Source organism: Scheffersomyces stipitis, chromosome 1 (assembly GCF_000209165.1).
Source record: "Scheffersomyces stipitis CBS 6054 chromosome 1, whole genome shotgun sequence".
NCBI lineage: Eukaryota > Fungi > Ascomycota > Pichiomycetes > Serinales > Debaryomycetaceae > Scheffersomyces > Scheffersomyces stipitis.
In genome coordinates this window covers 483,540-507,809 of record NC_009068.1, presented here as the reverse complement: position 1 = coordinate 507,809, position 24,270 = coordinate 483,540, and the positions used below count along the sequence as shown (strand labels likewise).

The 24,270-nt window shown below is 41.7% G+C and overlaps 10 protein-coding genes across 10 annotated transcripts; 8 read left to right on the top strand and 2 right to left on the bottom strand. All coding sequences in view use genetic code 12, as the record gives it.

Annotated features, from left to right (window-relative positions):
* Positions 1-215: 215 nt before the first annotated feature.
* Positions 216-1,623, top strand: OPS4.1 (hypothetical GPI-anchored cell wall protein; the record flags this gene model as incomplete). Its single annotated transcript, XM_001387700.1, has 1 exon — positions 216-1,623. One exon carries the CDS (start codon positions 216-218, stop codon positions 1,125-1,127), a length of 912 nt encoding a protein of 303 aa, XP_001387737.1.
* Positions 1,624-2,533: 910 nt separating this feature from the next.
* TUB4 (Gamma tubulin) lies at positions 2,534-3,661 on the top strand (the record flags this gene model as incomplete). Its single annotated transcript, XM_001387699.1, has 1 exon — positions 2,534-3,661. The coding sequence occupies one exon, from the start codon at positions 2,534-2,536 to the stop codon at positions 3,659-3,661; it is 1,128 nt and encodes a 375-aa protein (XP_001387736.2).
* Positions 3,662-4,729: 1,068 nt separating this feature from the next.
* ARO9.1 (aromatic amino acid aminotransferase II) lies at positions 4,730-6,256 on the top strand (the record flags this gene model as incomplete). Its single annotated transcript, XM_001387698.1, has 1 exon — positions 4,730-6,256. One exon carries the CDS (start codon positions 4,730-4,732, stop codon positions 6,254-6,256), a length of 1,527 nt encoding a protein of 508 aa, XP_001387735.2.
* A 679-nt stretch (positions 6,257-6,935) lies between these two features.
* On the top strand, positions 6,936-7,910 carry GVP32 (Golgi vesicle protein; the record flags this gene model as incomplete). The annotated part of the gene is made up of 1 exon (XM_001387697.1): positions 6,936-7,910. One exon carries the CDS (start codon positions 6,936-6,938, stop codon positions 7,908-7,910), a length of 975 nt encoding a protein of 324 aa, XP_001387734.2.
* A 268-nt stretch (positions 7,911-8,178) lies between these two features.
* On the bottom strand, positions 8,179-10,065 carry HOM3 (aspartate kinase (L-aspartate 4-P- transferase)). The gene has a single exon (XM_001387295.1). The coding sequence runs from the start codon at positions 9,842-9,844 to the stop codon at positions 8,234-8,236; it is 1,611 nt and encodes a 536-aa protein (XP_001387332.2). The 5' UTR covers positions 9,845-10,065; the 3' UTR covers positions 8,179-8,233.
* Positions 10,066-10,765: 700 nt separating this feature from the next.
* NUA3 (Predicted component of NuA3 histone acetyltransferase complex) lies at positions 10,766-12,712 on the top strand (the record flags this gene model as incomplete). Its single annotated transcript, XM_001387696.1, has 1 exon — positions 10,766-12,712. One exon carries the CDS (start codon positions 10,766-10,768, stop codon positions 12,596-12,598), a length of 1,833 nt encoding a protein of 610 aa, XP_001387733.2.
* A 951-nt stretch (positions 12,713-13,663) lies between these two features.
* FMO4 (putative flavin-containing monooxygenase) lies at positions 13,664-15,586 on the bottom strand (the record flags this gene model as incomplete). The annotated part of the gene is made up of 1 exon (XM_001387294.1): positions 13,664-15,586. The coding sequence occupies one exon, from the start codon at positions 15,584-15,586 to the stop codon at positions 13,664-13,666; it is 1,923 nt and encodes a 640-aa protein (XP_001387331.2).
* Positions 15,587-16,561: 975 nt separating this feature from the next.
* On the top strand, positions 16,562-17,557 carry CBR1 (NADH-cytochrome b-5 reductase). The gene has a single exon (XM_001387695.1). The coding sequence runs from the start codon at positions 16,611-16,613 to the stop codon at positions 17,463-17,465; it is 855 nt and encodes a 284-aa protein (XP_001387732.2). The 5' UTR covers positions 16,562-16,610; the 3' UTR covers positions 17,466-17,557.
* Positions 17,558-19,983: 2,426 nt separating this feature from the next.
* On the top strand, positions 19,984-21,150 carry VPS62 (Vacuolar protein sorting protein 62; the record flags this gene model as incomplete). Its single annotated transcript, XM_001387694.1, has 1 exon — positions 19,984-21,150. A coding segment is annotated over one exon (1,167 nt), but the record flags the coding sequence as incomplete, so codon positions are not given.
* Positions 21,151-21,950: 800 nt separating this feature from the next.
* On the top strand, positions 21,951-23,983 carry GAP1.2 (general amino acid permease). The gene has a single exon (XM_001387693.1). It carries the CDS (start codon positions 22,104-22,106, stop codon positions 23,901-23,903), a length of 1,800 nt encoding a protein of 599 aa, XP_001387730.2. The 5' UTR covers positions 21,951-22,103; the 3' UTR covers positions 23,904-23,983.
* Positions 23,984-24,270: the final 287 nt, after the last annotated feature.

Below are 24,270 nucleotides of genomic sequence, written 5' to 3'. Positions count from 1 at the left end.
AAATTTTCCTATTTGGGTTGTGAGAACTGGACAATTGGTTAATGGCTCTCCAAATTTTTCGAATATATAATGGTAGATACAACCTCCATAACACCTCGACTTTTTAGTCCGCCTCCTGTTTTTATTACAGTTGTAGATTCATCAAACTACTTGTTTCAATCGTTTCATACAATAGAACACCAGTCTTTGTACAAGTCTTCTAACATAACAGTACAATGAAGTTATCCGTTACCACTACTACTTTGGCTTTGGCCATTCTTAGTTCAGTTGCTGCTGCTCCAACTGCCACCACCACCACAACTGATTTGACCAAGAGAGAAACTGACCATCTTGAGATGTCCATTGCCAGAATCAACTCTTTTGCTTCCAAGAGACATACCATGTCCATAGAAGAGATCGCCAAGAGAGAGAACCAAATTGTCACCGATGTGTTGACTGCCATCAAGAATACCAACTTGGCTCCTGGTATCATTACTTACTTCATTGACGATCCCACGTTGTCTTCCATTGCCACTAACGTTATCGTCGCCGCGCTCAAGAGTGGTATTGTCAATCTTGACACCTTGCTTAAAGCTTTGAACGACTCCGGTTTGGCAGTTCAAGTCATTCAAGATGTTATCTCCAACTGTCAGTTCTACGCAACTGTTTACAAAGTTGCGCTCAAGTTCATTGGTAACTTGCTTCTTGGTGGCGGTGGAAGTACCACCTCTGCTGTGGCCAAGAGAGAAGATTTGCTTCCAGCCAAGAGAGAAATACAAAGACAACAGTACAAGAGAGAAGATTTGCTTACATCATTGATGGAATCATTGAAGTCTTCCGGTTTAGCTTCTCAAGTCGTCAACGCTTTAGTCACTGACGAACAATTCTACACTTGGGGTGCTGATTTGATCCAGCAATTGTTCGAACAGGATGCTATCACAATTCCAGAACTTATCAGTGATCTTGCTGACTCTGGGTTGATTCCAAGTTTGTTTGAAGCTTTCTTCAACCTCCAAACCTTGAATACCGTGATTGCAAACGCTTTGAACGCTTTCCTCGGTAAGTGTGGAACCGACCTTCCATCAAGCACACCATCGGGTCCAGTTACTTGTAAGAGAAAGAGAAGAAGAAGAGCTGTTGCCTACTAAGTTCAACAACTTCCAAGCCTAAAAGAAAATGAATCCAACCCCAATTAATGACTTATGGTTAGGCCCATTAACCTAATTTTATGTTTCCCCACCCCATTTCCTTTCTATTCAAAATTTATTATTCCCCCGTTGTTTTTCTGCATGCTCCAAGTACTTCCAGTTAGCTATTGACACTCCCTGATTATACCAAACTAATATTTAAAAAACAATCAGAAATCCGCTTGCCCATTATTTGCCCTTATTTGATGATTGCTCGCCAACTTGACTAACCTTAAGATTTGGTTCGATGCATCGGAAACTAATGAAGATTCTTGCACAAACAGGCGAGATCACTCATGTCACATTATAGCTTTATGATTTTGAAGATATTATTCAAAAGTACACAGTTATGCAAAAACTGTCACAGGAAAATGTTCCTAGCTCTGGAGTAGGCTTGCAAAATCTATTTATATTTTATATCGTTATTACATATATGTTAAATTGAAAAAAATTAGATGAACTAGAAGGAAGTAGCTTTGAATGTCTGGTGGAGCTTCTACCTGGTACAACAGTAAGATATTGATTTCGTGGTTGTTCGGTATGGATCACGTGAGTATAAGCAAAATATATAGGATGCAACTTCTGATTTCACCTAGAAGCAGAAGGTAGATAAATTATACACGGAAAGCTGAAACTGGGGGATAAGAAGGATGAATAGTAGTTCACAGAAGAGACCACCTGTTTTAAATAGATTTCAACTACTCTTTTATACTTAAGGGAGAAGAGCTGGGAGAGATCAACAGTTATAGGACTGTATATAACCCATTTTCAATCAGCACTAAATTATAACGTATGTTTACGTTTATGGAGAAACCGCGTCTACAAAAATAAAATCCATTACTTTTTCAAATCTCCATATAGAAAACTCCGCAGTACACCGCTTGAATCTCCACATTGCAAAGTAACTGAACTACAGACGTGCTCAGCTTACATGGACATACATCATATTTGAATTGAGCAAAAGAAAGCGATTTTAAAAGGTGAAAAATGCCAGGGTACGTAAACTTCTCTGAATATCATTGACTTCAGAATCTAATACTAACTCAACCAGCGAAACTATTACTCTTCAAACAGGACAATGTGGAAACCAGGTAGCACTTCAGTACTGGAACCAACTAGCTATTGAGCATGGAATAGCGGCCGATGGAAGTGCATCACCGTATCCTAGCAACACAGGATTGGGATTCCGAGCGCAAGGCATAGATAACGAAAATGACGAACACACAAAAGATTCCAACTCAGGCCAATACAGGGACGACCGACCAGAATTGTTCTTCACATTATCCGACAATAATAAGTATACGCCTCGGTCGGTACTTATTGACTTGGAGCCCTCTGTTATTTCTAAATGTGTAAATTCCTTGCCGATGTATAATCCTCGTAATATTCATCTCAGCGAACAGGGCAGTGGAGCTGGAAATAACTGGAAACACGGGTATGAGTATGGCCAGGAAAAGGAAGAAGAATTGCTTAATTTGATCGACAGAGAAGTGGACAAATGTGACAATCTTGCCAATTTCCAGCTCTTCCATAGTGTAGCGGGAGGAACTGGATCAGGTGTAGGATCTTTGCTTCTTGAAAAGTTGAGTGACAGATACGGCAGCAAGAAGCTTATCAACACTTTTCTGATTTTTCCCTCCAACGAAAAGACGTCGGACGTTGTTGTTCAGCCATATAACACAGTTTTGACTTTACACAGACTAATCGAGTACAGTGATGCTACGTTTGTGTACCACAACGACGCCTTGAATTCGATCCAGAACTTGCTCTTCAATACTCATGGAAACCACGGCGATGGCTATGATGGCGCAAATAAGTTGATTGCCTATGTTCTGGCCAGCATATCAAATCCTTTGCGGTTTCCTGGGTACATGTATAGTTCTATTGAATCCATACTTTCTACGTTGGTACCTACGCCAGACTTGAAGTTCTTGACGACATCGATTTCTCCATTCGCATCCCAGACGAACAAGCATGTGTATTCAAACGAATACGACACTATCTTAGAGCTTCTCAACGACAGATACAAGATGAACAGAGTAGACCAGCCTGTGCAGTACACATCAATGCTTAACTATTTGATAGGCAACAACCTAGACCATCTGGAAATCAGAAAGGGTACAATCAAAGCCCAGCTGAGAGTCGACTTTGTGCCCTGGGCTCCTACCTCTATACAATTGGTACATGGCAAGAAATCGCCATTCCTACAGGCTAAAGAAAATGGACAAAAGAATATCAGTGGAGTACAAGTCTCGAACAATACGTCCATAGTGCTGGTATTCACCAAGATATTGAAGCAGTACGATCTTTTGGCCAAGCGAGAAGCATACGTCAACTCCTACACTGGGTCCAAGGATCGACTGGAGATTGCCAAAGTAATGGAGATGTTCAACGAATGTCGAGAAAGTGTTGCTAGTGTTATCGAAGAGTACCGAGCATGTCAGAATGTAAACTACTTAGAGGATGAGATTCTTGGAGACGATCAGGTGATGTAGGTAGCATGTATAATACAAAATGTATCTTCAATAATGTATAATAGAATAAAGAGCATGTAACAATATTGCGAGGAATGATAGCCATAAATTTTTGTGGGATTGAACAAAGATTAGTAGCTACCAGCATGCGGAGGCTTTTGCAAGAGGACAGAAGTATTGAATTGATTGAAGTCTTACGTATTTGGAACAAATAACTTCATACCGTGAATCATTTTAGAATTGTTGAAAAGCATTCTGATTGCAAATTCACTTTCCTTAAACAGAAAAATAGCCCAACAGGGAAAGTGCCGATTCAGACTGCACAATTCAGACTATCCACCACAGTTTGCAATACCTAGATATATTAGTCACAGTTAGCCACCACAGACTGGGATTAGTCAATCTCCGAAATACTTACCTTCTCCATCATGCCCATGCCTTGGTATAATGGAGACTCGAGAAAGAGACAGAAATAGAGCTTTTGTTAGAAAGAATAAATAATTTAGAATAATTCAGATTGTCCAAGCTGAGAGGTTGGGCTCGGAATTTGAGATAAGAACCGATAAAATATGTAGATATGATCTTCTTAAAATTGAAAAATCCAAGTCAGCACAACCAACACTTTTTTCAAGAAAAAGACATAAAAATCCTTCATTGCTGGACCGAGATAATCGTGGCTGATGTTGCAACCGAAGTTGCGCTCTTCGCCATGCCTAGATCGAGTTGGTAAAGGTTAGCACCGAGTGGTTAATAGTGTATATGGTGCGGATTTTTAGTCTGATAAGGAATGGCTCCCGAGCTTAGTAATCGGGGTAGTATATAAACCACAGGATTTCCGCCAGTGGAAGACTTAAATTCCGTTTTCGTCTTGCTTTATATACTTTCCCATATAGCATTGTTAGCTGCTAGTACAACCTCCAAGTCTGAAACGTCTGGGGATCATTTTGGTTTGAACAGAATCTATAACTAAGTTGGATTTTTCACTCCGTTCGTATATCTGAATATTTTCTAGCCCCAATTTTTTAGATCGATTGCAATCTTTCAGATCTAAATATTCCAGTTTATTTTATTCTTGACCCTTCTTCAAAAATGACAAAGTCTACAATTTCCAACCTCATTTCCGAAAGAGCTGCTGGTAGAGAAACCACCCACTTCGCCACGGGACCCAGTGATGAACCTCCCAAGGGCTTCAAGCCCCACCCAAAGCCCTTGCCTTTGCACTGGGGAATGCCCAACAATGGATTCTTTCCCATTGACTCGATCGACGTCAACTTGGTAGACTATCCGTTCCAAAAGTCGTTGTCGTTGCCAGTCACTAATGCTTCGTTGGAAAACTTGTCATTGAATCTGTCTACAGACAAGTTGGTTGATTCTGCCAAGTCCAATACTGTTCGCATCGACAGATTCACCGACGATGAGAATTTGATTGATATCTCCAAGGGATTGCAGTACTCATATACTAACGGTTTGGCGCCTTTGTTGAAGTTCACGAAGGAATTCATTTCCAGAGTGCACAAGCCTGCGTTTGAAGACTGGGAAACCATCATCACCACTGGTGCTGGTGATGGCTTGAATAAGGTGGCTGATTTGTTCTTGGACCCTGAGGATGTAATCTTGATCGAAGAGTTCACCTTCACTCCCTTCTTGGCTAACATTAGACTGGTAGGCGGAATCGCTGTTCCTGTCAAATTGGATATCTCCCAGAAGAGTGAAGGTATCGACCTTGAGTACTTGGAGGACTTGTTAGAAAACTGGGAAACTCTCAAGCCTGGATTGAAGAAACCAAAAGCTCTCTACACGATTGCTACTGGTCAAAATCCTACTGGGTTGACCCAAGGTGTAGAGTTCCGTAAGAAGGTCATCGCGTTGGCTGATAAGTACGATTTTGCTATCATCGAAGACGATCCATATGGATACCTTACATTACCACCATTCCAGAAACCTAAGTCGTTCTTGAAGTTGGACACTTTCTTGACTGTAGACGATTACATCAAAGACCACTTGACTCCTTCGTACTTAACTCTTGACACCAAGGGAAGAGTTGTTAGAATCGAGACCTTCTCCAAATTGTTTGCTCCCGGCTTGAGACTTGGTTTCATTGTAGGACACAAGGATGCGATTAAGGCTATTTCCAACTATGCTGCCCTTGTCACCCGATTCCCTTCTGGTACTTCTCAGTTGATTGTCAACAACGTCATCCAACAGAGATTCGGCGGTGTAGATGGCTGGTTGCAATGGATCTTGAAAATGAGAATTACCTATGCACACAGAAGAGATGTTTTGTTGGACGCTATCTACGAGTCTGAGGCTTACAAGAAGAAGTACATCGACATTATTGATCCCAGCGCTGGAATGTTCGCAGCCCTCATCGTCAACTTCCCAGAGGGTACCGATATCGCTGCTAAAATCAAATTGTTGGAGTGGAAGCTTATTGCCTACGGTGTGGGTGTAGTGCCAGGGCTCAACATGAGTGTGGATAAGAAGTTCAGCTTGGCCAGAGCCAACTTCCTCAGATTGACCTACGCTCCAGCCAACAACGACGAGGAGCTCAAGGAGGCTGGTGTCAGATTGACCAAGGCTGTAGATGAATTCTTCGAAAACGGCTTGGAATTTTAGGTGTCGAAATGGCTGCGAAAAGTAGAGAAGCGTTGAAAATGTTGTAATATATAGGATATTATTATAAGATGTTAGAAGATTTTGCACTATAGACAAGTAGACAAGTAGATGAGTGGCATTCAGACTTGACCAGTCCATCACTTTTTAGTATTTGTACGAAAGTTGAATCTCGTACATCCTGTTCTCAGATCTATTACAGTAAGCTTTTGGATTCTTACTCAGTCTCACATTCAATTTTTCTGCAGTTTTTTATTTTTTCCCCAAAAAGGTACATATTTAAACTACTCTCTACATTCTCCAATTGCTTTCGGACCATAATTCACCCTGCAACCGTAGCCTTAGCTATGTTAACTACGTCTAGATAATACTCAGCCTATATTCGTAACACTGAGCCAAACCTACATATAAACAGTCAGGGAGCGTTAATTCGCACTGAGAAAAAAAAGTCAGAAGCAAATAATCAGACAGCAGATCTCTTTATCTACAGCGTATTTGAAATAAAAGAGATTTGGAACCACGAATTGCAAACAGTTCCAATTGTGTGACATTTCAGTTCATAAAGCATTGAAGAACGTATTCACATATCTTTTACTTAGTCAAAACGATCAAGAACAAGCGAGATCGCGATACTTTCTTCTTATAATTCCATATCGCCGTAGTTAAAAGTTCCAAAATAAGCATGTCCTTTAACTTTTCCAACTTCACCAAAGACTTGAAGTCTTTTGGCGACAAGCTCTCGACCGAGTTCAACAACGAGATCTTGCCATTGGCCCAGAGAACCAACAGAATCGTACAAGAAAGAATTGGTAAAGTCAACGTTGATGATATCAGCCAGTTGCCCTCTGAGTATTTGGACTTGGCTTCCAAGTGTAACCACATCGAGCAATTGTACAAGAACGTGCTCAAAATCACAGCCAACTATGAAAACGAAAGCTATGACTATCCCAGCAACGCCCAGGAGCTGTTTGCCGAGTTTGGCAAGAACATTTCTACCAGAGTGTCTTCTTTGCTGAAGGCTACTACTCCAGCAGAAGCCCAGGCTGCCTTGATTAATCCTTCTACTGGCGAATTCAAGCCTCCCAAGACATTGTACCATGCTTTATCAAGAGCTACAGACGGTTCTGTTTTGACTGCTAGTGCAGCTCCTACCCAGGATCCACTTATTAAGGCTTTAGACTTGTATTCGTCTAATTTGAACAAGATCGCCAACGCCCGTTTGGGCCAAGACCAGTTGATCAAGTCCAAGTTCAACAAGCCATTGACTACAACTTTGAGACAGTTAATCTCGCAGAGCAACAACATTCAGAAGAAAGTCGATCAGAAGAGAATCGACTACGATTTGCTGAGATCTGCTTTGGCTAGCTGTACTAACGCTGTGAAAGAGCCCCAGTTGAGAGTAGCCATGGAAAACGCCGAAGATGAGTTTGCCAACACCGTAGAAGACGCAATTAACATCATGCAGAACGTTTTGGAAAACGCCAGACCTTTAGAAGAGTTCTTGGAGTTAATCAGAGCCCAATTGGCCTACCACAAGTTGGCTGCTGAGTTGTTGGGAGGAATGGTTGGTCTGTTCGAAGAGTTGATTGATGAAAACGCTAAGTTGTCTGCTGGTGGACAAGCTAGTAGTAGAGAATCTGGTGACTTTGATATCTGAGCTATTGAAGTTAGCATAGCTATTCTATAAGGTATAGGCTTGTTCTATAGGCTGGCTACGTCAGATGTATACCGGCTCTGTCAGCTAGCTGATTATCTAGTTGTAAGTCAGAACTTGGTTTTTAAACTAGATGTATAAGCTGGTTCTTGGGTTCATAAACTAGTTCTTAATTTGGTTTATTTGCTGATATAACAATAGTTCTTTCTGATCTATTTGGCCAATGATAATTTTTTGTTTTACCTGACTTTTATGATTTGTAGAGTGGGATCTATAATTAGTGCTATCTTTTTTTGGTGTATATACATGATATAATTATTCTAAGTCTATTGGAACTTCAACGACTCAAGACGGAGGTCTACAGCACTCTCCACGTGATCGTCGAAGCCAAATGTACCTTCCAATAACTTTGCATGGATCGATTGTAGAGCTCTAATCGTATCCTTTTCGTTGATGACAGCAGAAATATTGATTTCGTTTGCTCCTTGTGAGATCATCTCGATATTAATTCTGTTATCAGCCAACACCTTGAACATATTACCGGCAATACCAATGAAATTGACCATCTGCTTTCCAACTAACGATATGATGGTCATATTTCTTGTGATATCAACGGTACCCATTCTTCTCAAATCCTTCAAGGCATTCTTCAACTGGAGCTCCTGGTCTTGCAGGATCTGGAGAGCCATAGAAACATGAACTTCTGAGGTTGAAATCAAGTCAACAACCAACTTGAAATTGTCTAAAGTTGTGAAAATGTGGGCTAAAAACCCGTGGGAAAGTGTCTTCTTATTAGAGTGTATGTTGATGACTACGATATCCTGTTTGGCAGTGATTGCTGTAGCAGAACGTTTCTTATGGCTAAGCACGAAACTACTGGATAACGTCTCGTAAGCTTCAGGAGGATGTGGAGGAGTTTCCTCGCCTCTTCTGCCCACGTTATCTGGGAAGATGATGGTACCACTTCCCTTTGGATTCACCACGTTTTTGATTCTGATAGGGATCTTGGCTTTTATTACCTGTTCCATCGTGAAGGGGTGGATGACTTCCGAGCCGTAGTATGTCAATTCGGCTGCTTCTTCAGGTGTGACACTGTCCAACAACCTGGCTGTAGGCACCTTACGAGGATCAGCAGTGAAGATACCGTCCACTTCTTTCCATACTTGCAACTCATCTGCCTGTACTCCTACGGCAACAAGAGCAGCACACAAGTCTGTGTAGCCTCTGCCTACTCCGTTCAACAATCCTCCAGGGACTGTTCCGAAATAACCTGTCAAGACAGGAACAGTGTCTTCGCTCAAAGCTAAGGCTCTGCTACTTAACTGCTGAGACAAGAATTTGTAGAAATTGTCATCAAAGCCGTTGGTGAAATCATAGTCTAATGGAATGACATCAGACAAGTCGATATAGACAGCCTTTAAGCCATGGTCGTTCATGAGAGCAGCCATAAAGAGACATGAGAGCTTTTCTCCAATGGACATGACGGAGTCAAGCGATCTGGCACTGATTTCTCCAATCACCTGACATGCCCTGAGAAGCTCAGCAGCATGTGCGATTTCTCTTTTGGTGTCTGCTACCAATTTCTGCTGAATAGTCTTGTTCTTCACTCTGGCTTCGGCATTCTTGACATGATCATCTTCAATGACGTCAAGCATATATTGAAAATCACCACTTTCGGCTGCTATGTCTGCTGCTTTCAACAATCGAGAAGTAGTACCTTCACTTTTTGTCTGCGACGATCTGGCAGAACATACTACAGCGACACGGTTGGTCTTGGAGAAAACCAGGACAATATCGTCCACGATATTCTCCGGGAACTTACCCACTGAAGTGCCTCCAAATTTCTGTACCACCCAGCCCTGGGGCTTCGACGCAGTGAACCTGAGGTCCACTATTGAGTTGTACGACTTGGCCGACAACGGAGGAGAAACTGACATTATGGTATGTGTATTTTGGGAATATTAATGAATATCTGAAACGTGAATGAAAGTCAAAACCGGGAAATCAAATTTAACTAGTGAAGTTGAATCTTAGGTGTGTAGATCGTTCTGTTTGGCTCTTCTCAGATCTGAAATTGAATCAGAATAGACTACGTGGTGGTCAGAGTACCAGCTGTAGTAGTAGAAGTAGTTGCAGTAGATGATGGCTACAATGTCCACTGGTATGTGATAGTTTCAAAGATATGAGTCAGAAAGAAGAAACCAGAAATATATTAACGATATTTATATATATAAATATTTACTGAGGTGGAATTTTTCACTCCTATGAGTCAATTTTTCACCCCGGAACCGGAGGCACGTGATATGATTCAACTACACCGTATCAGATGTACTGTGTACAGGTACAATAGATAAATGAGCTGCAAAATAGATGGAGGTATGGAAGCTTTTGGAAGTAGAAGATGTAATGGAAATAGTAAATCTGAGAGTTTTTCCATTGCAACAATGCAATAGAGGAAACTATTTGCTATTACTTAGCTTCTTCTGAGACCATGATAGCTTTGTGATCATCCTCCCAGTTTCGGAAAGTCGTCTCAATGATCTCTAGAAGACAACTGTAACTCCTTTTGAATCGCTTTTCAATCACCAAAGAATAACAAATTCACGTTTTTTAGTGACTTTTATTGCTAATTTGCAACACTAGCGTCTATTTTATCGGGAAACACAGAAGACCCAGCAGTTCAGTATTATCTTTCTGTAAGCTTCTCTCGTATTTTAGACACCTGCACATGCAGTTGTCCATCTCTAACACTGTGCAGGCACTTACGACTTGATGGGCTTATTATAACTTTCTGGTTCGATTTCAGTGGTGATGAGTTGTAACATTTTTCCAGCTTCAACTGCTGGCTCGCTTCAAAAATGACCAAGAGACCACAAGATACGTCGGACGGGGTTCCAACAAAAAAGTTGGATACCTCTTTCACCTCAGAAGACATACACACCTTCTTTAATGGGAAAATCTGGAGTGAAAAATTTCAGGATGAGATGACGAAAGAGATTGAAGACAGTCAGCCCTATAGATGGGGAACGATTCGAGATCTTATGGATGATACATTGTTGAGAAATGTGAGGAGCGAGGTTTTGAGCGAAATTGCATTCACCAAAAAGGAAACTGATATCTACAAGGTTTTTCAGTCGGGAGATCTTGCCAACTTGTCTGGTTTGAACTGGGATGATCTTTCTAGGTTGCCATCCTTGTACAAGTTGAGAGCTGCTATCTACTCTGAGCAGTTTAGAGATGTAGTGTCTAAAGTTACAGGCTGTGGTAAGTTGAGTGGGGTGAAGACGGATATGTCAATCAATACTTATACCAAGGGCTGTCATTTGTTAACCCATGACGATGTCATTGGCTCGAGAAGAGTCAGTTTCATCTTGTACTTGCCTGACCCAGATAGAACCTGGAAGCCTCAATATGGGGGAGGTTTGCGCTTGTTTCCAGCAATTGTGAACAATGTTCCAGAAACCGACTTTCAAGTTAAACTTGTTCCACAATTCAACCAAATTGCATTCTTCACAGTTCAACCTGGCAGATCCTTCCACGATGTTGAAGAAGTTAGAGTGGATAAACAGAGATTGTCCATTCAAGGTTGGTTCCACATTCCACAATCCGGCGAGCCTGGTTTTGTTCCAGGAGAACAGGAAGAAACAGAATCAAGATCAACTTTGCAACAGTTGCAGAGCAAGGAATTGCAAGAATACGATTTCCCTAAACCTTACAGAAGAGATATTCCTGTTGAAGAAGCAAAAATTTACGAAGATGAAACCTCCGAATTTTCGGAAATAGAATTGGATTACTTGAAAGAATACATCAATCCTTTGTACTTCCAGAAGACTAATTTGGAAAGTTTGAGTAAACTATTTGCCGAAGAATCTGTTGTTGAAATTAAGGATATACTTAAGACGGAGTATGCTAATGAATTGAGGGATTTGATCAAGAACACAGAATTGAATACAAGTGTACCACAGAATTCCAAACAAGTACATCACCCTTGGAAATGTGCAATTCCACCTCACAAGCAAAGATTTATGTACATGGATGGAACAAAGCATTTTGATATAACTGAGAAATCCATTAAATTCGTGAACCTGGTTGGACCACAAGAAGCACCAAACTTCGGAGTATTGAACTTAGAAAGTGAAACCGACAAAAAATTAGCAGACTTGGCATCATTCTTGAAATCTGTTGTATTTAAGAAGTGGTTAAAGTTTGTCACAGGATTGATTGTTACCAGTGAACAAGTATTGGTGAGAAGATTTAGACCTGGTCAAGATTTTATCCTCGCAACTACTACTGACAAGAAGATTACTCGTAATGATGACGAATTGAATGCCTTGCTCGAGGCCACCTTGAACTTGACTCCAAGCTCCATCAATCCTAAGAATTGGGAATCTGGTGAATTTGGTGGATACGAGTTGTGTATGGCTCTACAGAAGAATGGCGACAACGACGGTGAATTCGAAGAAGATGATGATCCTGCTATCTACCGTGCCAACGATCCTAACGATGATAGTGTTCTATACACTAGCCAATGTAAGTGGAACTCCTTGACGTTGATTTTGAGAGATCCTACGGTCTTGAAGTTCATTAAGTATGTGAGCATTAATGCTAAGGGATCTAGATGGGATATCAGCTGTCAATGGAATGTTAAGGACAGTTATGAGGATGAAGACGACAAGGAGCAAGACGAATAGCAGATCGAAAATGAAAGAACTGAAAGGATATGATTTGAATGTATATAAAAGGCTGTTGAAGCCATGATTTAGAATAATAGTTATGCACCTGGGTTTTTGGGTGCAAAATTCGTTACATAATATTCGGGATCGTAGATATTTCTCCGAGATAATTACAGTACGATCAATTAGCACAATTGGCTAAGCTCTTCTGTTTTCTTTATCAATAAACTCCTTCGTAATAGGATCTAGAATCGTTGTGATGTATTTCAACGCGTCTATGCAAGATTCACTTTAGTCGGGAGTTTCACTTTAGTCAGGAGGTGACGTTAGCTTGTGAAAGCCGCCTCAAATAGATCGCTGGTTACTCCTGCACTTCCAGGTGGAGTAATGGATTAGCCTAAACCATTCGAAGTCGACCAGGATTTCAGATGAGATGATTTCAGAGCCTCACTGTGGTAAATGTATATAATAGAGTAGTTCTCGAGGATTTTTTATGTCTAGAAGAATACCCAAGACGAAACGTTAGTTTTGAAGTTACACCTCGAAACTCTCTCCTTATAACCACATTCAATATACAATGGAAATTCATATTAACGATGTCTCCCAAAGGCTTTACAATGCTTGGAAAAGCGTCGAAAGTGTATCATGGGAAGTTGGACAAGACGTGGTAAAGATGGCTACTCAAATTTATGATACAAAGGTCAGACCAATCCTGTCGGTATTAGCCAGCAGGTTTGAAGATCCTGAGGACCCGATTAAACAGATGGTCTGAAGATAATGTCAGCGTCATAGATGGTTCCAATAGAACATATTTCGCCAAATCAAATACAAACAGGAAAGTTTTCTGGAAAGACCCCTGTTGCACCTTGGAACCATATGTTTATAAAGAGTTATGATAGTATACCATGCTTATACACTTAGATACACCAATACAGAAAACACAATGAGATACAAATAGATGCATAATAGACATCTTCCACAAATATTTAGTCTGTAGTCATTGACTAGAAAGCTTCAATTGATTCTGGTAGAAATCTACATCGACAAGAGTGAAGATACTAATATAAATATTGAACTTGGCTTCTATGTGCTTTTATCTAATTCTTCTATTCTTGCAATGATTTTTAATGCCAACCTCTTTGAAAAGTATCTAGCCAAAAGGAAATTGCCTCCCATGAACCAAAAGTTTGGATGTCCGGAATCTCTCCAGATGGTTTTTACTTCTCCTTCTTCATCCAAGTTCCATACGGAGTTTAATTTGGAATTGGACTTCTCATCGACGATCTCTGAAGCGGTGTTTCTCATGTCTGCATATCCTGTAGCCAAAATGACAGTAGAGGCAGCTATCTCAGATCCATCTGTCAACACCAAACTGTCTTTGGTGAACCTTTCTATTTCTACACCTTGTTTCAAGCCAATTTCTCCGTCAGAAATTAACTTGCATGCCCCTACGTCTATATAGAAACCTCCGCCCCTACGGATATATTTACCGTATAAACCAGTAGCTCCATAACCTGCGTCAGTTTTAAACCCTGCTTTCTCAAGCGACTCGTTGAGTTCAGGCTCCAAGGACGTAATTCTTCTAAACTGCTGCTGCAGAAGAAGATTCAACAAATGGATAGGCTGGGAATGCAAGATTAGATCAGCATCTTCTACTGGAGGTCCGTTTTCATCATACAACCCTTCGTTGGTAGTCCGGACACCTTTTTCCAAGGAAATGACCAAGGTAGACGATCTCTGGATAATTGTGGACTTAACCTTCTGCTCGTAGAGATCATGGGCTACGTCTATGGCTGAATTACATCCTCCAATAACCACTACGTCTTTTCCTTCAATTTGGCCAGCATTCTTGTAGTCAGCAGCATGGACGACTGTTCCCTGAAACAAGTTGAAATCCTTGAAGTCAGGAATCTTTGGTTTTCCAGAATGTCCCGTGGCTAAAACAATATGACTTGGTTCCAATGCAACCACGTTACCCGTACTTCTATCTACAATGTCTACTTTCCAGGTACCAGTCTCTTCGTTGAATGTACTGTTTTTGACTTCCTTATTTGTCCAGTAGTTCAATTCCAAGTTCTTTGCATATGCTTCAAACCAGTCACCCAACTTATCCTTGGGCGAGAATTCGGGCCAACTTTCTGGATATTTGTGATATGGAAAGTGTTTAGACCAAACTGGATCGTGCAAGACAAGAAAGTCGTATCTGTTTCTCCAGTTGTCACCGATTTTCTCGTTCTTCTCTACAATAAGAGCATCGATTCCCATAACTTTCAACCTGGCTGCTACAGTTAAACCTCCCTGGCCTCCTCCTACAATGAGCACAGTTGGTTGTTTCGATTTGCCGTATTCTAGTTGACTTTTCCGTTCATCGGCCCAAAGCTTTCTTTCGTTGAAGATCCCCACATTGAGACCTCTTGATCTACGAGCACCGATTGCTTCTTCATGACCATTAATGTTCTCAAGAGTCGTGAAAATCGACAATGCCTTCAAGCTAAGTTGGTCATTTTCATCTTTGGTCGATACTAGTCTCACTGCACCTGAGCCTACACCGTATTCGTTCTCGAAGGTGAAAAGCACTTGCAACCATTCTATAGGAGGATCACCTTCATGGATGGTCACCACTTTGACTGGAGCATCGTCTCTTAGTTTGAGATTTTTGATTTTGAACTCTTGTGCTTGCTTCTCAAGAGCTTCTCTGATCTTATCGATTCCATGGAATTGGCGAAAGTCCCACGAAAGCGCTAAATGGTCTTTCCAAGAAGCATGAGAAGCTACGAGAGTTTGAAGAGACTTTTTTGCTTCGGATTTATCAGCTTTTTCATTAAAAAAGTCGAGATTCTCGGAAAACTTTTCTATCCAGTTGCTGGCCAATTCATTCAAGCTATCAACCTTCAATGCTTCTGGGTATGGATTGAGAGTGCCATAGATGTATTTTGGGGGGATATCCTCGGCCACTGGTTTGGACACCACAGGAGGATTGACCAATTGCGAAAGTTCAATCGTCATTGGCTTGTAATGAAGAAGAAAGTGAAGACAGAAGTGAAAGCGAAAAATTTCGCCAACTTGACTCAGTGTAGCATATAGTGAAAAATTGTTAGTCGCACTTGGTGCAAAAACGGTGGCTTTATCACGAAATGGGAGATGATTCGCAGCAAAAAAATAGAAGCTGGAGATAAGTGAAAATTGTATGAAAAATGAGAATTCAACCATATAAAGCCAGAGAGCCGTGGACTACGATATGACTTCTTCTTGCTATGACTTATTCAGGTGATCTCACATAGCTGTATTTCACGATCCAGAACTTATTTCTAGTTTTTATACAACATACTTAGATATATACATAGATATTGCACTAAGGCTCTGATTACTACGAGATTGGCGAAGCTGGAGTTACGCAATTTATGGTTCTCAAATCGCTTTACGCCGATCCAGTGGAGACACACAAGGATCACCATACTTTCTCTAACATACTAAGAGCCGGACCATTTTAGTACTGAAAGTTCTGATCTTGCTCTTATCACTACTGAAAACGAAAAAAGACAAATGCAAGAGAACAATTTCAGAGCTCCATTCTCGTAATTTCCTTTTCAGATCCAGGGCCCGACATTTTAGTTAAATCTTCTCTATAATCACTGGCTACGTACTGAGTGTGCTCCATTTAGCTATCTATCTTTCACAGTTCCTAGCTCTTACCCCACAAGTCAGAACTCGGATACTGTTACAGTCACATGGAAATCTTGACCCGATCAGGTGACGGGAAACCATTTCTCAATTGGCAGATTCCACCCTGGCCAGTATTTGCACCGCGCGCGCAGCGGCCAGACGCCGGGTAACCTGCAGTTGGGCAAGTCTCATCGGCCTAACTGTAACTCTTTTTGTTGAGACTCCAAGCTCGGGTGCGACTGTGAAAAATACACGATATTTATACAGCGACATTTCCTCTCTGATCTCCCGTTTTCCAAGCCTGACTTTCTTTGCTCTATCGATCTCGCTTGCCAGACAGACAGATACTTCCCATATAGACATCACCATGGCCGACACAGAACCCTCGCCGCTTTTTGTCTTCTCGACTATCGCGATAATCATTCTGACCTTCGTGATTTTCTACTTTGTTCAGCAAAGCAAGAAGAACACCCCCGTTTTGAAGCCAGACACCTTCCAGAAGTTTCCTCTCATTGAAAAGACACGCGTTTCACACAACTCCAGTGTCTACCGTTTCGGTTTGCCCAAATCGACCGATCGTTTGGGCTTGCCTATTGGCCAGCACATCTCCATCGGAGCTACCATAGGCGGTAAGGAAGTTGTCAGATCCTACACTCCTATCTCTACCGATGACGAATTGGGCTACTTCGACTTGTTGATCAAGACTTACGAAAACGGAAACATCTCCAAGCATGTCGACTCCAAGAAAGTTGGCGAATACGTCGAGATCAGGGGGCCAAAGGGTTTCTTCACCTACACTCCAAACATGGTTAAGTCGTTCGGTATGATTGCTGGTGGTACCGGAATTGCTCCTATGTACCAGATCATCACCGCCATCTTGAGAAACCCAGCCGACAAGACCAAAATCTCGTTGATCTACGCCAACGTTACTGAATCAGACATCTTGTTGAAGTCGGAATTGGACAAATGGGCTGAAGAACACCCAGACAATTTCTCGGTCCATTACGTATTGAACGAGGCTCCTGAAAACTGGAAGGGCTCGGTTGGCTTTGTCACTCCAGAAATCATTGACTCGAAATTGCCAAAGGCTTCTGACGACTCCAACTTGTTGTTGTGTGGTCCTCCTCCTATGATCAGTGCTATGAAGAAGGCTGCTGTGGGTTTGGGCTTTGCCAAAGCTAAGCCTGTGTCCAAATTGGGCGACCAGGTCTTTGTCTTCTAAGCTCTTATCAACTCGATGTTAGAAGAGTATAGACACGATATAAAGATATTTATAAATAGTTATTCAGATGAATGAACAGAATCTGAGTCCTGAGCTACACAACCAGTCTATTATCTGTAAATTGTAGAACATAAACCACAAATCATCGTTCATAACTGTGGAAATTTACCATTATGACGTTTCGCGCTACCAATCTACCATGACTTTCGAGTTTACATGATTTCTTGATGATTACTTGTGATCGGCTGATTCGGTATGTTTTGTGATTATACTGTGTGTCAACTGATGCCACTGTTTACCTTACATCATCGGTTTTATTGTTTCTCGAGTCTAAACACCAGATGTTGAAATGTGGGGCAATTTGCAACCGTCGTATATCTCCTGCATTTGAGAATAGACTGAACAGCTTCTATAGTCTACCATATCTAAGACGTCCAAAGGTAGTTGCTATAATTGTAGCCCAAAAGGAATATGGCAATACTGCTCTTACAAATTGGAGACTTCATGGGGAAGAAATGTGCAACCGGATATTATTTTTTCCATCTGCATCAATTTGGCTGCGAAATGCGATCAATAAATCGAAATTCTCGATGGAAATGTTAACAAAAAGCTGCTTCTGGGAAATTCTGTGACAGAGAAGTAGAGCTAGTTGGAATCTTTCAAGTTTTTGTAGAATATATTGAGCTATGGGGACACTTCAATTCCACACAGAAGCCATGGGGGTCCTACTATCGAAATCACGAGTTATGTTCTTTTGCTCAAATACGTAGTAGCATTTGATGCCCATCTACTCGATGAGCTTGAGCCTGTCAATTCAGGATTTCAGCATCGGATTACCAGTGGCTTCGATGGTTGAATTGAAAAAGCTCTAGTGAATATTCTAGATTTTTTCTGGCTAGATGGTAACAACACCGTCGTTATAGTATTCGGGGGTTATTGTTCTCGAATATACGAGCCACTGCTGATATCTATTCAGATACGAATTCCTGTATTGACACTGCAAGGAGTGGAAACTATATATATAAACTGAGTTGTATACTACTTAGCACATGCATACGTATTTGTCCTTGACCCTGAATATTCTATTTTTACAATTTTCAGTTATCCTGCAATTTTCTAAGTGCTCCTGAACGAATATTTGTTTCTGATGGAAGTATCAGATCAGAACTGCGGGAAGGATTCTGGATATCGCCAGAGTCTATTGACGAAGAGCTCCAACTGCTTGTTTCGCAAGAGTTCTATTTTTTAGGTACATGGAAGCGATATCCATGTTCCATGCAATCTCCTTATCCTGCAGATCAGCGCCCGTTGGTAACAAGTTGGGGTTTGCAATGTAGCCATGTGTCTTAGAGACCAACAGGAACGTGTCCGTCCACCTGGGCAATCAGACAGACTTTTATCGATATAGAGCAGTCCTATTGGCTGATTGCTGTCACTGGAGACCGTGGGTCGTCGTGGTCCTGTGTCGACTTTATCAGCACTCGTTGACCAGCGAACATTGCTCATAGAAATGTCAGATAAAATGGCTCGGCTGAGCCAATGTATTTTTTGCGACAGACAGACAGAAAGAGACTCGCCCACAGTGCCAGACATTGACAGAAGCAGAAATGGCGAGCTACAAATATAGATTTCTGTATCCATGTTTGGATCTCTGGAGCAGCCCTATACGGCCTGGCTCTGGCTTACCCCTATTGGTAAGTCCGTTTTCCATGGTTCGTATAAGCATTTTACGAGGCAGCAAAAGGAATGTCACATTCCGGCCGTCGGCCGAGCCTTTTGAAGTGTCTGACGTCCGACAGACAGTGACCAAGTGCTGCCGCAGGGCACAGAAAGCTGCCGACATCGAAAAACAACTCACGCTGTGCACGTGACTGCAAAAGAAACATGATCAACCCAAATCCGGCCGACAGTTATTTCCACAAGGGGCAGGATTAGAATTCCATCAGCAACAGACATATATATTCCGACTGATCCTCTGAGTTGACTTCAGTCTGGACATTTCCAAATCTCATTATCGGTTTCCGTATCTTTTTGTTTTGAAAGACAAAAAGCATTCCATTTACATTAGCAGCATCAGCTGGGCCCATCGTCATCGATTGCCCCACTCACTATCTATACGACTCTCCTACAGATTAATATAGGAGTTTTGGCTGTGAACTCTGCGACACTTTCTCACTCTCGCACATACAAAGACACACAAGCCAATTTGCACTGTAACAGCATTACAGCACCAAGTCATTATTACTATCATCCTTATATCCATAGCAGTACTACGCCGTTGCCACATTCGGATAGTACAATTACATCAAAACTTGCAACATTTGAGTCAATATTGCACATCACATTACGCACACTGCGCATCATGCCTTTCTTCCTCTACTGGCTCTCGATACTAGCCGCAGTCACTTCGGCGGTGAATGCCGCCCCGGCCTTCCAGGCCAACAAGGAGAACATTCTTCTAGGTGCTATAGAGGATCCGTTGAGGGAAATCCAGATTGAAAACATCTTAAGTGATGCCACCAAATTCAGAAACCTCCCCCCTATTGTTTCAATGCCCCGCAAACACGAAAGATCGCTTGCGAACGGCGAGATCCCGCGTTACGCCATCGACTTTGCTCCCATAGTCCACCTCTACTCGGAAGAGAGATATTTGCCATATGATATTCTGAAATTTGTAACAAATTTCCATGTAGAATACGAAAACGGAACAACAATTCCGGGTTTCGAAAGCTTAACATTGCAAAAAATGGGAGAATTACCTCCAGAAAGAGAAATATTCCTCACGTCGGAGTCTGACTTTGACACCGATCCAGAATGGATCACCGGTTCGAAAAACAAACCCAACTTGATCAACGGTGAGATTAAAGATGCCCCTGCCACTTTGATTGTAGTAGACAAAGGAAACGGCTGGGTGGACGCCTATTGGTTCTACTTCTATTCCTTCAATTTGGGTCCATTTGTCATGGGTTCGGGTCCCTTTGGTAACCATGTAGGTGACTGGGAACATTCGCTAGTCAGATTCTACAAGGGCCAACCTGTCATTGTGTGGATCTCGGCTCACGGAGGTGGAGGTGCTTATTTCTACCATAATTTAGAGAAGTATGCCTTGCAGCCCACTCATCCAATAATTTTCAGCGCCAGAGGAACCCATGCCAATTATGTGAGTGTTGGCCAACATCCACATGATTTGCCCTACGGAATCTTATCTGATTTCACCGATAGAGGTCCATTATGGAATCCTACGAAAAACTATCTAGGCTACACCTTTGATGGAGAAAAAGTCTATCCCGGTTCCACCAACACCAACGCCAAACATGTAGGTAGAGAAGTAGAGTTTGGCAATTGGTTGGCATTTGCAGGACACTGGGGAGACAAACAGTTGCCTGACGACGATCCCAGACAACGTTATACCCTTATAGGCGGCCACAAGTATATCGATGGTCCACGTGGACCATTGATGAAGAACTTGTTGAGATTGAAGCCCTGTGAAAGACACAAGTGGTGGAATTTCTGGGCTGGCTGCAACGTTAGAGAAAATATCAAATGGGGTATTGGAGTCGAATCCGAGGGGTACAACTGCGGCAACATGTTTGTCAACATCAAACCCAAATGGTTGAGAAGAACATTGCAAAGAATTACATACGGAGGAGGCTTCTGTTATCTTGTTGATTTGATTTATGGTTGATTTTACTTTCACTTCCTAATACCTAATTACTAATTTCTAATAATTTCCTTCAGTTCATACTAATAACCTTAATCGATAGAGTTGCATGCATAGTACAAATCTGTGATAGATGTAGAAGTAACCTAGCCGTACCAAGTAGAATACTAGACAATGACAGAAGTAGACAAGATAAAGATAGAGGTGTGCTACAATTGCGTCCTGGATCTAATGCCCTAGATTGACATATTATGGACCGGCTTTGTCTCAGCTAATTCTCTGCGAGATTTCATGGGCTGAAGAAGACTGTTGAAGACACAATATGGCCATATATGTGCCAATAGTTTACATTAGATGCTCTTAATAACTTTCAGAGTTAAAGCACCGCCTGAAGAGTGAAAAATTGTAAGAAAGAGTCATGGAACAATGGGGCATTTCTATTTTCTAGAGAATTAGCTTATTTTATAAATTTTTCAGTTGACTCACAGAGTCAAATTTTCACTTTGGATCGCTGAGATTTCTAACAAGTTGGTGGGAGCAAAGAAGGCAGCTTGTATGAATGTTGTGCTGTACCTACAGTGTTCATATATTCCGTTATCATTCTCATTCACCACCAACCGAATTGTACCGTTCATTCGGCGCTCAACAAGTGCCTAGCAACTTCTGGCGTGCCTCATCGCGGCTAAAATTAAGACGCTGCATAACGCCGTTTGCGAGAAAATTTATGCACCTGATGATGGATGCAAACTGAAAGGTTTATAAGGAAGGGATTTACCGTGGAAACGGCAATTGACAAGCGAGAAAGAATCTTGAAGTGTCACGAGATTTGGACCTCAACGGAACTATATAGTTTAGCTAGTTTTCGTTGCAGGTTTGTTTTGTATATCACTCATAGGAATAGCACTCTTATCCATACATTAGTCATATTAGCCAGACTCAGCTCCATCATTTTGCATACCCGTTAATCTACTTTCATAATGGACGGTTCCAGTTACGAAGACAAGCAGTCCCAGACTGGAGAAAACTCCCACTTAGCCTCTACGGCTGTCTCCAGTTCACCTTACGAACAAAGTCAGGAGCAAACCACTACCCAAGCCAGATGGCACTCTTTTGTAGACTCCTTCAAGCCAGCTATAGAAACCGAGGTATTGTCGAAGAATAAGCGCTACAATGATAATGAAGACGAAGAAGCTGACATCTCGGATATCCAGAGAATCAACATCAACACCTCCAAATCTCATTTGAAGAGAAAGTTGAAGAACAGACACTTGCAAATGATTGCAATTGCTTCTGCTATTGGCCTGGGTTTGCTCATTGGTACTGGTTCCGCCTTGAGCACTGGTGGACCTGCTGGTATCTTGATTGCCTGGGCATTGACCGGTGCCTCTATTCTCTGCACTATCCAAGCCATGGCCGAATTGGCTGTGACTTTCCCTATCAGTGGCTCATTCAACGTCTATGCCAGCAGATTCATCGACCCCAGTGTAGGCTTCTCTGTCGCCTGGAACTACTTCTTCCAGTTCTTAGTATTGCTTCCTTTGGAATTGGTTGCTGGTTCCATCACCATGAATTACTGGAACACCTCCATCAATCCTGACGTATGGGTTCTTATCTTCTACATTGTCGTATCTTCAATCAACTTTTTTGGTGTCAGAGCCTACGGTGAAGCTGAATTTGTGTTTTCTACCTTGAAAGTTCTAGCCGTTATTGGCTTTATAATTGTGTCTATCGTCTTGGCTGCTGGAGGTGGTCCGAATGGCCAGTATCATGGCTCTCTTTACTGGCACAACCCAGGTCCATTTGCCAATGGTTTCAAGGGTGTAGTCAGTGTCTTCATCACTGCTGCTTTCAGTTTTGGTGGAACAGAGTTGGTGGGTCTTACTGCTGCTGAAGCAGACCAGCCTAGAAAATCTCTTCCAAAGGCTACCAAGCAGGTCTTCTGGAGAATCCTAATGTTCTACATGGTGTCGTTGACTTTGATCACTTTCCTTGTTCCATATACTTCCGACAGATTGTTGGGAGCATCTTCTGTTGATGTCACTGCTTCACCTTTCGTTATTGCTATCCAGAACGGAGGAATCAAGGGCTTACCATCAGTGATGAATGCTGTTATCCTTATCTCTGTCATTTCAGTTGGTTCATCTTCTGTTTATGCCACCTCTAGAACATTGACTGCCTTGGCTGAACAAGGTTTGGCTCCAAAGATTTGTGGATATGTTGATAGAGCAGGTAGACCTTTGGTGGCCATCATTATTACCAACATCTTTGGGTTGCTCAGTTTCATTGCTGCCAGTGGTAAGCAAGCCGAAGTGTTCACCTGGCTCTTATCTATCTCAGCTATGAGTTCCATCTTCACCTGGTTATCCATCTGTCTTGCACATATCAGATTCAGAAGAGCATTGGCTTCCCAAGGTAGGACGACTGATGAGTTGTCCTTCACCTCCCAAACTGGTGTTATTGGTTCATGGTTTGGAGTTGTTTTGAACACCCTTGTGATTATAGCCGAGTTCTGGTTGTCCCTTTTTCCTTTGGGCGAATCACCCAACGCTGAGGGCTTCTTTCAGACTTATCTTGGTTTTGTGATCTTGATTGTTTTCTATGTGGGCCACAAGATCTGGAGAAAGAACTGGATTTTGTTTATCAGGGCCAAGGATATTGACGTAGACTCGGGAAGAAGAGAAGCTGATATTGAAGCTTTGAAGGAAGAGTTGGCTGAAGAAAGAGCTATTTTGAGATCCAAGCCTTTTTACTACAGAGTGTACCACTTCTGGTGTTGAAATTTCGCAGCCATTAAATTTTCAACTTATAAAGGCAATTGTATTATAGTGTACCATAGACAATAAAAGTACTTTCAATGAAAAGAAACTAGAATACCTAAACATATAAGCATGGTAAATTGAACTACTGCTACGACATGTATTGAATCTTATTCTATGACTGTAGAGCTATTCTAGACTATTCACCCTTCATTTTCCAGACTGAAAAATTTCGCACTATATAGCCAGAAAACTATATACAGCGCTACCAGCAAACTCCATCAACTAATAAAGAAACCATTGCAAAATTAATCCATTATTGAAATAGCTTCGGTATCGTTTATTCACATTATTACTTCTGTTTCATTGTACATAGTCTATTCGAGAT